Source organism: Artibeus jamaicensis, unplaced genomic scaffold (assembly GCF_021234435.1).
Source record: "Artibeus jamaicensis isolate MK-2021 breed Jamaican fruit bat unplaced genomic scaffold, CSHL_Jam_final scaffold_474, whole genome shotgun sequence".
Classification (NCBI taxonomy): domain Eukaryota; kingdom Metazoa; phylum Chordata; class Mammalia; order Chiroptera; family Phyllostomidae; genus Artibeus; species Artibeus jamaicensis.
Window position 1 is genome coordinate 19699135 of NW_026522046.1, and position 15334 is coordinate 19714468.

At 36.1% G+C, this 15334-nt stretch overlaps 1 protein-coding gene across 4 annotated transcripts in view; it reads left to right on the forward strand.

Annotated features, from left to right (window-relative positions):
• PDCD10 (programmed cell death 10) overlaps positions 1 to 12374 on the forward strand; it is a 42642-nt gene extending 30268 nt beyond the window's left edge. For all 4 annotated transcript variants that reach the window (XM_037163375.2, XM_037163379.2, XM_053657745.1 and 1 more), the window contains 5 exons: positions 796 to 913; positions 2755 to 2881; positions 8291 to 8369; positions 8540 to 8622; positions 11330 to 12374. In XM_037163375.2, coding sequence (XP_037019270.1) covers positions 796 to 913; positions 2755 to 2881; positions 8291 to 8369; positions 8540 to 8622; positions 11330 to 11411 — 489 coding nt within the window. In that variant the 3' untranslated portion in view covers positions 11412 to 12374. The remainder of the gene's footprint in view (positions 1 to 795; positions 914 to 2754; positions 2882 to 8290; positions 8370 to 8539; positions 8623 to 11329) is intronic.
• Positions 12375 to 15334: the final 2960 nt, after the last annotated feature.

Below are 15334 nucleotides of genomic sequence, written 5' to 3' on the forward strand. Positions count from 1 at the left end.
AGGGTGTAATTATAAGTATTAAAAGCAACTATGAAATAGTATAGAATTACTGGCAAAAACTCAGCTCTTGAAAATTAAAATTAACTTTGGTAAACCCAGAACTCTTTGTGCTCAGTCTTGAAACGGAAATGACTGGGGTGATTGTAGTGCCCAGGGGTAACACAGAAGCAATGCAGACTCAATTAGTGAAGCAAACTCAGGAGGTAGTAAAGGATTGATGATGTTCTGAAAACTAGTGCAGGAAATATTCATGCTACAAAAATAAAACAAAATGAAAATCATTGTGTGGGAGAGTATTTAAGGGATTGTATAGCTTCAACAAAACGTGCAAAAGAATTCCTGTTTTTTGTTTTGTTTTTGTTTTTTCTGACATCCTGTTAATTTAAATGCAAAGAATCTGCAAAATACTGGTGAGATGAGTAGTTGATTGATCCTCAAGGTGAAAGATTAGCTAATGAAAAAAAGCTATAAGTCTTCAGTATATTTAAACTACTGAAAACAGTAATTGATGGATTACCAAAATATATATAATGTTTATTTATATCTTTGATTGCTGGAGATTGTAAAGGAGAAGTAGGAAATGTTAAGTACTTTATGTTCAAATGGAAAATAGGACCCCATCTGTAACAAGTTACTGATGTTTTAACAAAACAGACGACCACACCTGCTTTACAGAGGTTTCTGACCTTTTAAGTTGATTAGTCTAAGCTCCCAAAGGTTCTAAACAATTAAGTTTTGGTTTTGAAATTCTGATTTTGTTTCTGTATTTCAAAACTAGCTTTCTCTTTCTTACAGGCTGAAAAAGAAAATCCAGGACTCACACAAGACATAATTATGAAAATTTTAGAGAAAAAAAGTGTAGAAGTTAACTTCACAGAGTCCCTTCTTCGAATGGCCGCTGATGATGTAGAAGGTAATCATGAGTCTTGTTTAGTTTTGTTTTCTTTCCTTTTTTTTAACTGATGTTCAAATGCAGTTGTCTCCATTTTTCCACCATCACTTTCCCCCTGCCCTCCCCACACCCATCTCCCACCCTTTGTCCCCCCTCCCCCCATAGCTCTGCCCATGGATCCTTCATTCCTGTTCATTTACTTCCCTTTCCCTTCTTTCCCTCTCCCCTCCCCTCTGGTTACTGTCAGTTTGTTGGCAGTTTCAATGTCTCTGACTATATTTTGCTTGCCAGTTTGTTTTGTTAATTAGTTTCCACTTATAGATGAGATCATCTGGTATTTGTCTTTACCACTTGGCTTACTTCACTTAGCATAATACTTTCCAGTTCTATCCATATTGCCACGAACGGTAGGAGCTCCTTCTTTCTTTCTGCTGTGTAGTATTTCATTGTGTAAATGTACCATAGTTTATTGATCCACTCATTTACTGATGGGCACTTAGGCCGTTTCTAGTACTTGGCTATTGTAAATTATGCTGCTATAAACATTGGGGTGCATAGGTTCTTTCGGATTGGTGTTTCAGGGTTCTCAGGGTATAAACATAGCAGTGGAATGGCTGGGTCAAAAGGCAGTTCCATTTTTAGTTTCTTTTTCTTACAGTTGTTCAAAAACACTTCTTCTAAATCTTATATTATTTGACAAAAGGGAGTAGCCTCCCCCTTCTCTTCTTCCTTTTTCTTTTTGTTGTTACTGTGATGGTAGGAGGGGGAAAACTATGTAAAAGAGAAAAGTAGTTCTTTTTGGTTTATATTTGTCAGATCTAATTGCTTGAAGTAAAGTGTTTATATTGTGCACTTTAATTTTTTCCCTGTTATTTGATGAGTTTGGGTTTTGCCAAAGACAAACTCTATGGAATGGTTATTTGATTTTATATTCACTTTATACAAATAGCAATTGAAAATAATGAGGTTTCTTTTTAACTTTAGAATAGTGTTTCTTTTTTAAGCACAGATTTGAGAGAACAATATAATAACAATTCTTTCTGCTTCTTTCTCATTTTTTGCTTTTTAAAAAATAGAAATGGATTTCACTTAAATTTAGTAGCTATTTTGCCAGTAATTCAGAAAAACATAAAAGTACAATTTTCCATATTTAGGGAGAATAAAAGTAAATACTTTAACTGATTCAGTAACTTACTAGAAAGTCATTATTATCCTAAATGTAAGCATTTCCAATCAATGGTATACTGATTGGTAGGGTTGTAATATTTCCAGATGTACAGTCAATCTGCTAGTAACGTTTTTGCTTCTACTGGGTCTGATTGAACTTCTTTCAAAGTTGCTATTTTGTAATCCAGCCCATGTATTGAATGTTTGGTAGTGTTTTTGTTTTTAAGTGAGATTTCAAGAACGTACTGACAATTCTAGTAGGTTGTTTAGGTTTTGATACAATGAGACATTGTATATTCAATATAGAGGTTTTTGTTAAAGTCATCTTCCCCATGGGCAGATATATATTGCCATCGTGTTTTGACATGAATGTCATTGCTTTAAGGTTTCCTTGAGAGATGTAGCTTCAGAGGCCTGATGAATTTGATTGATTACCTTTTAATTTATTTATTGAGCATGATTTCATGAGCTAATTTACCCCAAGTTGAAAATGTATAGTCTTTCATCTTCTGTTATTTTACATAGTAAGAGTCCTGCTATTACCAAACTGAATTGAACTCTAACAAATCCAGCTTTGCAACCTTACCTTTCTTAGTTATCCGGCCTCTCTCCTCCCTCTTGACCAACACTGAGAATTCTGAAACTTGCATTTGACAGAGTTCATGACACTTTTTATTATGTGGTTATTTAATCAGAGTATATGATTGAACGACCAGAGCCAGAATTCCAGGACCTGAATGAAAAGGCACGAGCACTTAAACAAATCCTCAGTAAGATCCCCGACGAGATCAACGACAGAGTGAGGTTTCTGCAGACAATCAAGTAAGCAGCGCTTTGTGTTTGCCCTTTTTTTCTCAAAGTACGTCAGAGGGACCACTCATTCTAGATGTTTTATTTTGGTATGACATTAATATTAAATGAAAGTGTTCATTTGAAGTAAATTTGGGGTTTTTAAATGCTACATCTTTATTAACTTCTAAGTGGTGGCATTTGGCTTCAGAGTACAATAACTGTTTTTAGAATGTTTGATTTTAAACAATGAGTGAAATGTACATCAACTAGAATATAGTTTAAAACTACATAAAAGCAGAAAAATGAAAACATCAGATTAAAGTAAATAGAGAAATTGGATAAATTATCGGGATTGACAACAAAGGAAACCAGTATTGTTTTTATTTCAGAAATGGCACAAGTCATGTACTCATCTTCAATAGTATTTCAGATATTGATCAAAATTGTGAAGTTCCAAACCCCTGCCTTTGGGATTCAGGTTTAAAAAGGCTAAAACTGTGTGGCCATCAGGCTGGCCATTGAGAAGAGTCGCCCTAGAGCAGTGGTTCTCCAAACCCAGGGTGCTCTCCGCGGGGGCAAGAGAGTGGGGGAATGAGGAGGGAACTATAACCATAACTTCAGCATGAGTATTTTTAAATTGAAGCCTTGGAAAATTTTCTTCAACCTCAGTGGATGGAAAACAGGGAAACCTGGGAATAATTGTAGTGGTGTAGTGGCGCTTTTAACGCAACCTGTTGGTGAAACCACAGCTAGAAATTTCTGGAAAGGAAACTTTTAGTGGTTGCATCAAACATCATATCTTTAAAGAGTTAGAGAGGCTCACTTGGAATATCAACATTCATTTCTCAGAAATAGCATTCTCTATAATTTGCATTGCAAAGTGCTATTGCAGCTTGTTTGGGCACCTACATTTTGACTGATACAGAGAGGCATGTGTCCCATTTTAGAAAGTCCTGACACGTGGTGGGTACCCAACAGAGCTGTCGAGGAGTGACCTGCTTTTCAGTCTTCTAGTTAAGGACCAGGAAGGATGATAAAAGCTTCATCGACTAGTCAAAATCTGTGCAACAGAAGACACACTAAAGTAAATATTTTACTACTAATGAGAAGCCCAACATCCTTTAACTGTTTTTATCATGTGAAGGAAGAAGACAATCAACTGTTCATGGGTTTTTATTTTTAGTTAGGTGTAAAGTAAACATGTTTGTCCTGTAAAAGCATAAATTGTCAGTGATCTCAAACACAGCTATTTACAACTTATATCTAGATTTTCTAGTAATTAAGTTTAAATTTCTTTTAGTGATCTAAACTACATTTCTATGAAGATTTGACATTTTATAAGTAGTATTTTCAGCAAATTTTGCTTCGGGTCACTGAAGTAGAGGTTTACAGAATTGACATCTTAATAATACTGTTACTTATATAGAACTTACATACTAAGCACTTTTTAAAGCACATATGAACTTACTACAAAGTCCTGTAATAGACGAAGAACTGAAACATTGGGAATTGAGTAACTTTCCCAAGTTCGCAGAGCTGATAAATAGGTACAGTTTGATTTGGAACCAAGTAGACTGATTCCAGGGTCTTCTCTGCTGCTTCCCTATCATAGATTCATAATGCTGATCTAATTTGGTAATTAAATGAGAAGTTTTTATTGTTTGGAAGAAGTGTGATAAAGGGAATCTTACATAGGATGTCAGGAGGTAAGAGGGAGATTATTGTTGTGGTTGAAGCTGGAGTGAAGTGGTTGGCCCAGAGCTGTGATCCGGTTACTCTGACTCCCTCTCTCCCACCTGTGGAAACCCTGCAGCATCTACGCTAAACCCAGTACGGCTCTAGAGACATACAGTTTGAAAACCCCGTTATTAGCAGCCACATTTTAATCATAAGGATATTCAGGTCAAGAACCTAAGAGTCTTATCCATGGTCACTGACAGAAGCTGCATTAGGATCTTGCCTCTCATTATGGGGCAATAGTGATGTTTCAGTTCTCTTCTCTGGAGTGTACTCAGCACAACTGGATTAAGGTTATTGGCAATTCAAAGGTATTTTTAAAACATTTTAGGAGGAATAATTTGCCATGGAAAGTTTGTTTATAATATGTATTATTTTAAAATTCAGTGATGTATGAATTAGCATATATAGCTAAAGGTGCAGTTATTTGTTTTACTGAGAAAGATTTTGATACATACTGTTACCACTGTTAAATTGTTTTAACAAATTAATGGCTAACATTTTTCTGAAATAAAACGTGGTTTATCCTTTAGGCACATATTGTACATATAGTACAGGTCCTGGTTTTCTTTAAAATATTTGACTTTCTCATATTTAAGGTAGTTCTGTTCTTTATTCATTTATTTTAGCAATATTTTTCCAGTAAATATGTATCAAATACCTATTATCCCAAGTACTGTACACGATCCTTTGGATTATGTTAGAGAAGAAAAATGATTCCTGTCAGCTAACAAATACCCGGGCATTTCTGTGCGTGTCAGTAGAGCTGGGTTTGACTCTCCATTCCAGCATCTCACTGTCTGGCCTTGCACAGGATGCTCTGCTTCTGTCATTCCAATGTCTGCCTGCGAAAGTGAAGGTGGTGGTAGTGGGAACTGGAAGATGTGATAGCACAGAACCTCGAAGCCACTCAGCGTGTACTAGCCTTGCGAAATAAGGTGGTTGGGTTTTTTCAGTTTTTCCTTGTGGAGTTAATTAGGAAAAACGATCCAGCAAACAGATATTTTATAAAGTACTTTTGATTAATGAATGTTTCTGTTTAACTACATTTGAGCTTATACAAATATTTTATCAAATTAATTCATGGAATTTTTTTCAAGTCCAACACATTCCAATTAATGGATGACTAGTGGAGGCTTGTGATTCACTAGACCATAAAGCTGTGTGTTTATGTATTTGTTTATTATAATATGTATTTGCATATTCATAGGCAAAAATTTGCCAGGGTTTGGTTTCAATGATGGCTTCATGTTAGCCTTTCCAGAGGTGTCCAGTCTAGACAAAAATAAACATAAGCATAGGAATTTCCTTCCTCTAGAGTATTTGCATAAACATTTACAAATTTGGGTGATACAATTAGAAGCTCTGCTATTTCTGTGCAGTTTTTTGATAGGATGTATGTTTATATTTCATCCAGTGCCTTATGTCCTCTTTCAGTATGTGTGTTTCCAAAGCTGCCCCACGGAATAGCTGCAGATTGCTAAAATCCATCCCTATCAACTCATGCTGTGTCCCTTAACACAGAAACCATTAACTTCAGCATATGATTATGCTATAGTTCTTTTACCCTCGAGTTTTCCCTAGTTCTTTATCTGTCTATTTAATTGGAGTATTTTGTGTGGACAGGGGTGCTGGTATTTTCTCCTGTAAGAAACAAGCCCTCAGTTATTGGCTAATACAGTTTTATCTTCCTTGGTGCCATAAATGAAAATACCGTTCAGTGTACATACAGATGACATGATACTTGACATAAATTGCTGTGCTCGTTTTATAGAAGCTGAGCCTGAGGATTAAAGCCTTGGTCTTCATAAAGCTCTGTAGCAAATAATGGACCTCAGCTCTAGGTTCTGGGTTCACACCAGTGGTTCCCAAACCAGCTTTATCACCAGTATCACCCAGGAGCTCCCCCCCCTTTCTTTTAAAGCACAAATTCCCAAAATTTATTATTACGGCGGAGTACTGTCCACTAAACCCTCCTTCTCTTCCTTGCCCTGCACTCTTTCCCCTTTTGTTTTTGCTCCTGGGTGAGTGAGGGCACCAGCAGCTTTAGAGTTGCTCTTTTGACCTATGCAATCCAGCCATTACCGTTGTATAGGGAACATATGCTCCTGTTGTTCGTTAGCCCTGAAAGGACATTTTTATCCTTTGTAGCAGAATTTTAAAGTATACCACAAAGTACGGTTGTATAAACAGCTCTCTGATCAGTGTATGATGTACTCTATTGTACTTTGTTTTAAATAGGCTCATTGTGGATATGAAGAGTCATATTTAGAGATTAGAGAACTTTTACACGTTGAAATTGTGACTTTCTCACATAATATGGTTATGTGACACTGTTTTATTGAACATAGGTGGACTTAGAACTTGCTTAAAAACAAATGAAAGGAACAGTTAAACTACAGGCAAAAAGAAAAGTGTGCAGATGTCACTTCTGTGTAAAAAATATTTGAGACTTTGAATGTTTCGAAGCCTGATGCTGATGTTTGACATACAGAAGTAAATGTTTATTGAAATGTCATAACTACTTTGGAATAGGCTAAAATGCCTTTTTTATACCATAATGCTGACTACTGATAATTTGTGGAATTACCACATTTGTTTACTAGAACTGTGAAATACACACATATGCACACTGAAACCTGGACAATCTAGACACTGAGGTTCTTTTTTCTTTAAATAGTAAAGCTGAAATATTGTTATAGGTATGAAGTAACTGAAATCTGACATTTGTGATTAAAAAGTCAGTAATGAAAATTTCATTTCCAATGGTCTGGATTTATGTTTTATTAATTCGAATCTTCGCACTTGGATTACATTTGAGCAGCAAAGAGAGTGGTTGTGAAAAAGGGAAGGCTTGCTTTGGAGAATGTGAGACTGTGAATGCAGAACTACGTTAAATGCAGTTTGACAAAACAATTGTTATGGAGTTAGAACGTGAAAATTGAAAAGAGCATAGATATAAAAAAGGCAAGAATTCAAAAGAAATGATGGCATAGAAGGAGTAGTCAGATGAGAACTGATGGATTTCTTCTCTTCAGTGGGGGAGGGAGGTGTTGATGCATGTAGATGTAGCGAAGGGTTATTACGGGAAAGGTTAAGGTAGGAAAATACTCTGATTTTGTCTCTCCCAGAAATTTAAATATACTTTAAATATATACGTACAGGTTTGGAATGGGGAGGGGACGTAGTTGTTAGATAGAAGGTAAATGTGTGGCCAGAAGAGCTATGTCTGAGGAGGAAGTGTTTTAAAACATCCAAGTATTGGGTATGTAACAAAGTGTTGGTTAATATGAGAAATGAGTTACATATAATAGCAAAATTTCATATAATTGTTCATGCGATAGCAAAAGTGGAGCATATGGTAGTTTGAATTTAGCTATATTAATGAGAGAAAGGGAAAATTATCACTGGAAAAGATGAGAGGCAGAGGCATATTCTTTTAAATTCAAGTAAGGCTAAATGAAATGTGTACTAAATTGGGAAACTTGATGTTGTGGAATGTTTGGTCAGCAGTGTAGGGAGTTGGGATCACAGAAGGGTGCGTGGGAAAACTCCCACTCAAGCAGCCAGTCAGATGTTTGTGCTGGACGGAGTGTTGGTGTGGTCATGAACAGTGTGGATAGTAATTCTTAAAAATATACATACAAACTTCTTTCAAATGCAATGGATTTTAAGAAGATTCTTTTTTTCCTTATCTGACAGGGATATAGCTAGTGCAATAAAAGAACTTCTTGATACAGTGAATAATGTCTTCAAGAAATATCAATACCAGAACCGCAGGGTAAGTCACTAGAAGCCTTACACACTGCCACCTGAGTGGGGTTCACACCTAGTTGTTTTACTGAATTAAATACCAAGACAGTTTGATTACTGGAAATGATCTTCTGTCTTTGGCTTTTGTGTTACTTCTCTCTTCTTTCTTAGTATTTAAATTTTTTTTATGTCTTGTAGGCACTTGAACACCAAAAGAAAGAATTTGTAAAGTATTCCAAAAGTTTCAGTGATACTCTTAAAACTTATTTTAAAGATGGCAAGTAAGTACTTTTATGTATTACCCTTCTCTTTTACTTTTTATTCATTGATTTGAGAGTAAGCGGGGGAGAGACAACAGATTAAATGTTGTTTCACTTATTTATACATTCATTGGTTGATTCTTGTGTACGCCCTGCCCAGGGATTGAACCTGCAGCCGCGATGCGTCAGGAAGGTGCTCCAGCCAATTGGGTTACCCAGCCAGGGCAATCCTTCTCTCTCTTCTTTTTTTTTTTTTTTTAAGATTTTGTTTACTTATTTTTAGAGATAGAGGAAGGGAGGGAGAAAGGGAGAGAAACATCAATGCGTGGTTGCCTCTTGCATGCATCCCACTGGGGACCTGGCCCACAACCCAGGCATGTGCCCTGAATGGGAATTGAACCAGCAATCCTTTGGTTCACAGGCTGGCACTCAGTCCACTGAGCCACACCAGCCAAGGCCTTCTCTTTTAAAATTAAATAAATTGTTCATACGATACTAAAACCATGAAAATGAAGCCCTTAAACTGTATTGTTAATACTCATATCAACTACTAAGATAAACTGTTGATAATAAAAATTGAATGGTGGATAACCGAGCCACAGCAGTCTAGATCAGTTGTGGGTGGACTTTTTCTGAAGAGGGCCCAATAGCAAATTTCGGCTTGGTGGGCTTGTGGCAGCTTCACTCCTCACCTGTGCTATTGCAGTGAGTGTGAAAGTGGCCGTAGATAATAAGGAAACAAGCCCTATGGCCATTTTCTAACAACACTTTCTTTATAGGCACTGAAATTTGCATTTTGTGTAATTTCCACCTGTCACATAATACTATTCCTTTGTTTTTACTTATTTTACCATTTAAACAACACAAAAGTATTCTTAGCATGCAGTCCATGCAGAAACAAGGTAAGATTTGGCTTATTGGCCCAATTTTCTTAGTAGCATCAGAATCCCTTGGAGGGCTTGTTAAAGCACAAATTGCTTTTGGGTTCCACCCTGAGAGTTCCTTATTGTCAGGGGTGGCCCCAAGAATTTGCATGTTATTTTTAAGAAGTTTCCAGATGATACTGATGCTGTAGGTTTGTTAAGTGCTGCTGCACTAAAGTTAAAACAATGGTTCTCAACCCTGTCTGCACATCAGATTCTCCTGGGTTCAGTTGTTTTAAATGCCAGTGAGATTTTGAAATGACTTTTATTCATTTATTTTTAGAGAGATGGGAAGGGAGGGAGAAAGAGAGGGAGAGAAATATCAGTTGCCTCCTGTACACCCTCCTGAGTGGGGACTAAACCTGTAACCCAGGCACCCAGGCGTGTGCCCTGCCTGGGAATTGAACTGGTGACCATGCTCTTTGTGGGACGATGCCCAACCCACTGTGCCACACCGACCAGGGCTGTAATAATATTTTAAAAATAATAATACATTAGCATGATCTATTGGTTTTAAAGCTATTTTTAATCGTTTAAATAGGTCAAACCATTTATATTATGAACTAAAGATACTGAGCTAAAATATTAATGATTTTTTATTGTTCCATTCTACTACTGTTCAAGTTGTCTGTGGGAAATGTTTTAGTTTAGTAAGCTGGCAAGCGTGTTCTGAAAATAAACTTATATCCATTTTCCTTGATCTCTGCTAAGCCCAGATAACCAAATACACATTAAAAGAATATTACATGTTGAGGTCATTATTTCTCATTCTAATTAATTAAGAACTATCACAGAATAAACATTAAAAGGTCGAAATTCATTTAGAGCCTAATTTTTATTAATCTGAAATTACTTTGTCTAGAATCATGTGGGTTCAGCACTTAAAAGTCCCACTGCCTTTGCCCCAGTTATTTTTAACAGTTCAGACAGGCATGTGGATTATTCAGGCTGCTATTACTTTTTCTCCATTCAGCAGCTTCTTTAAATTACAATTACAATTGTGTACAAATAATGTGCTGTGAGTTTTGTACCTGTTTCCTAAAACTGGAAGTTACTACTACAGCCTGATCTTTGAGCTGTCTTTGAATAGGGGGATGAATTTGCATTGATTCAACTTAATTCTTCAGCGTTCCTGTTTTTTTAAGAAATGCCCGGGATGGAAGTAAAGTCTTTACTTATGCAATTAAGGAACTGGTAAGGCCACATAATGGACTAGGGCATCAGTTCTGTCTTTTAGATACATGGAGATGGCCTGATAGGAAATGTGGGATAGCACAGCATAATTTTTTAGAATGTTTTTATATTTTGTCAGCTCCAAAATATTGAAACTGCATGATTATTTTGTTTTAAAAATAGACTGGGATGAATCATATTTGAAAGTAATTAACTTTTGCTTAAGTATTTATAATGCCCAATGACATTGAGACTGAGTGTAGTACTTTTGCAGATTTTATGTTGCTAACTTCATTGAAATCATAGCTGGAGAGTACATTTGAATCAGTTAGTTGTTTGACCTATAAGTAAAATAAACACAGATGGTTCAGGTGCCATCTGTCAGTAGTAGCCCTCCAACACTTAATTGTCAACCAGAGCCACTAGGGGGCAGTAATTCCTAGTGTCAAATGATTGAAAACCATTGAACTCCAATCTGAAATACAAGTTATGATACTCCATACTAACTTACCTTTTTTTCCCAAGTTGATTTCTTTGCTACTGTTAGTAGATGGAATTAGTATAAATATTTTTAAGTAATGAATTTTTTGGATAAGATTAATGTTTTTTTCTTTTTTTTTTTCTTTGAACAGGGCAATAAATGTGTTCATAAGTGCCAACCGACTAATTCATCAAACCAACTTGATACTTCAGACCTTCAAAACTGTGGCCTGAAAGTTGTATATGTTCAGAGATGTACTTCTCAGTGGCAGTATTGAACTGCCTTTATCTGTAAATTTTAAAGTTTGACTGTATAAATTATCAGTCCCTCCTGAAGGGATCTAATCCAGGATGTTGAATGGGATTATTGCCATCTTACACCATATTTTTGTAAAATGTAGCTTAATCATAATCTCACACTGAAGATTTTGCATCACTTTTGCTATTATCATTCTTTTAAGAATTATAAGCCAAAAGAATTTACGCCTTAATGTGTCATTATATAACATTCCTTAAAAGAATTGTAAATATTGGTGTTTGTTTCTGACATTTTAACTTGAAAGCGATATGCTGCAAGATAATGTATTTAACAATATTTGGTGGCAAATATTCAATAAATAGTTTACATCTGTTAAACATTTCTTTACTTGAAAAAATGGATGCATATATATGTGAATATATATATATGATCAAAAGACCAAGACTACTTGGGTTAATATCTAAAGAACTACTAATGGGAGCTTATTAGCAGTTTATCAGATAATAAAGCAGCACAAAAAAAATGGGGGGGGGATCCTTAATCACTCGAGGCAAAAAATAGCCAATGGAAGTATTTTTTTTAGTTATTATACATAGGGTACTGAATATTTTTCCAGCCTGCTTTAAGATACATATGAGAGAGATGGCAGTTTGTAGTGTCTTTGCACTGCGATGCCACTTCTGAACTCTGTGACTATGTAAAAGTAAGTCTTTCTTGTGTGCTAAGGCCCTAATAAGCTTTGTACCCTTTTTCTCCAAAATAGCCACAACTAATAGTGATTTGAAGCTATACCAATGCTAGTTGGTTTGAAATTGTCGTGAGTGCTGATAATAATATACACTCTTTAAATATATATAGTTTTAAGGAAATTATGTATCAGATATTCATGTTAAGCATTTTCATTTTTCAGTTATGAAATAAAGGAAAGATCAAAGTTTGTTTATCTTTTATAAAGATTTTAAATGTTGAACTAAATTTCTGTTGGCAATATAATTTTTTGTTATGATGTAATTTAGTTATTTTTAAAACTTTTCTTCACTTTTAAAAAGATTGTTAAAGAATTACCATCATTGGCAATAGAAAAGGAAATTGACCTGTCAGATGGAAATAGGAAATATGTAGAAAGAAGTAAAAAGACAGTAGACTACTGGATGAAATCTCATAATTTATGGACATTTTACTGAATTGATTTTTTCCTTTCAAGATAATAGCCAGTAAAATAAATAGAATCGGTGATATTAATACTGTTTATTTTTGACATAAACTGTTACTCTTGGAAGTAGATAATGATTTGCAAAATAGACATTAATATATGAAAAATACATAATTATTTTTTATGAGCAGTAGACTTTTCTAACATAAACCAGTATTTCTTATTCCACTATTTAGTATCTCTGGCTTTGATTTTTCTGAAATTTACCTCCAGAAAGGAGGCTTATTCTTGAGATAGTTCAGTTTCTTACATAATCCTGGAAGGGCTGCATTCAGGTCAGTGAGGAGAGGGCCAGTGCGGCCCTAATCAGAAACATCTCTAGAGAACAGAAAGGTGCCTCCCAGGGAAAGGCAGACAAGGACACATGCCGAACACCTTCTCTGTGTGAAGCACTGTTCTAGATGTATTCATTTAATATTCCTAACAGTCCTATGATTTAGCTACACGCCTTGCCTTGGAGGAAGCTAAGACAGCTTAGATTACAAGAGATGGTAACAGCTGGAGCCATGGTTTGATTCAGCGTCTGTCTCCAGACTCCATTCTCCTTGCACCAAACTACTTCATCCATTGCCAAAAATGGACCTTGGTGAGAATACTGATTCCCCAACACCAGGCTGAGGGAGTGCTCCTTGGTCCACAGGGGAGTCAGAGAAGCTAGGACAATGCGATGTCTTTTTCAGAAATCTAAATTTTATATTAAAGGGTCACTCTTCTATTTGGTGATGATGGCTATTTTTAAATGTTTAAAATGTCCCTCATACTTTCTTTAAACAAAATGACCAAATCATAGATGGTAGTCTTTTTTTTTAATAACTACGTTTTAGTAACCATATTAGGCAAAACATGAGATTGGCAACCCAAGATTAGTCTCTTCTAATTATTTTTTAACGTTTTATGGAAATGTTTTCAAATGTACAGAAAATTGGTAAAAATAAGACTAGTACAAAGAACATTTATACCTCTTTTACCCAGATTCACCCATTACTAAGATTCTGCCATTTTTATTTTAACATTTGCTTGTTTCCCTCCCTGAAGTCTCCTTTACTCTGGCTCTTCCCCGTGACCCCTTTTGTCTTTCATGGCGTTAATGTAGTATGTTCTTGAAGAATACAGTCTTCCATCTCCTCTACCCCCTTTCTGGGGTTTCATCATTAGATTCAGGTTACGCACTCTTAGAGCACCACACTGGTGTCACGTCTGCTCATCGTTGGCAAAGTTAATTTCAGTCACCAGGTCAGGATGTTGTTCATTTTCTCCAAAGTGTGTAGTTACTATTTTTTTATGTTTTTGTTTTTGTTTTTTACCATGCATGTAAGGAACAGTCTGTGGGAGACTCTTTTAAGGCCATGCTAACAACAACATTTCCCCTCAGCATCCACTGATGATTCTCACTCCTTTATTTGGATAGTCGGGGAATGATTGTCCAATTCCAGCATTTCTTCCTCATGTACCAGTTAGCACTTAGCCTTCTTCTGTAGGTAGGAGTCCTCCTCCTTTCTCCTTCACTCATCCCTGTGTGCCCATGTGAATTTTTTACAGTAGCTATTGTTTTGGACTCCTGGTTTTCTATTTTTTTAATGGCTTGTGTTTCATACTTCACTTTGGTGCTTAAATTCTTTGGTGCTTAAATTGTCTTAGATTTGGCCAGCAGGAGCTTCTTCATTCTGGCTCCTCTATTTCCTTGTATCATCTGCTTTTTAAAAAAATTATTTTTAGCACATTATTTTAAATAAAAGGTGCTCCAGGATCTGGAATCAGCAATTTTTTCAAGGAATCCTTGGGGATGATAGATGCGTAGATCTATCTGGCTGTTGGGCGTGCCCATCATTACTCGGTATTTTGCGGCTGCTCAGCCTCTGCAGCAGACAGAACTAGGAAATGTTCATGTATACACATATGCACATAAACATGCATGTTACATGGGCTCCCACCCATATTTGATTTTAGAAATCATGCATTCACACTAATACCTCCAATTTCAACCCATCCTCATAGGGTTCTTTCCTTCCTTCCTCATTCTGTATTTCTGTGTCCCTTCTTCCCCAAAAAGTCCGTCAGTATATTCATTCATTTAGTCCTGTAATATATCTAAAGTAGTTTTTTCCTGCTTCTGCCCATATCACTGTAAAATACATGCTTAAAAGCCTGTGAGATTGTATTTTCTCCCTGTCTGTACCCTGCCCGAGACTAAGGATGTATGATTATATTCCGTATTCATAAATTATTTTGAGTCATTCTTTTTTTTCTCTATCACTGTAATTGTTATTTGTTTGAAATAAATTGGGTTCATTTGTTTCAGTTTTCTTCTCAGTTTAAGGTCCCTCCCCCACAAACTTCCCACCTTTAATTTTATTTTTTATATCTTGAACAGTAGCATGCTTCTAAAAGTCAGAACCGAGAGAACTGTCACTCATTTTCTGCCCAGCTCCCCCACCCCCTGTAGGTGTCCAGCCTCACTGTTTGTTTTTTCCTCCGTGATCCTTTTTAGGAAGAAAAGCACCAAGTGTGTTTTCTGAGACCCCCCTCTTTCTTACACAAAAGGCAGCCTACAGTTAGGGACACCAGTCCTGATGTGTTTGCCTAGGACTGAGCCTTAAGATACAACTTTCAGATAAAGCTAAAAGTGGACAAGCCAGGTAAACTGGTAGGGTCAGTCATTCTCTGTACATGCTCTTAAAAAAATAA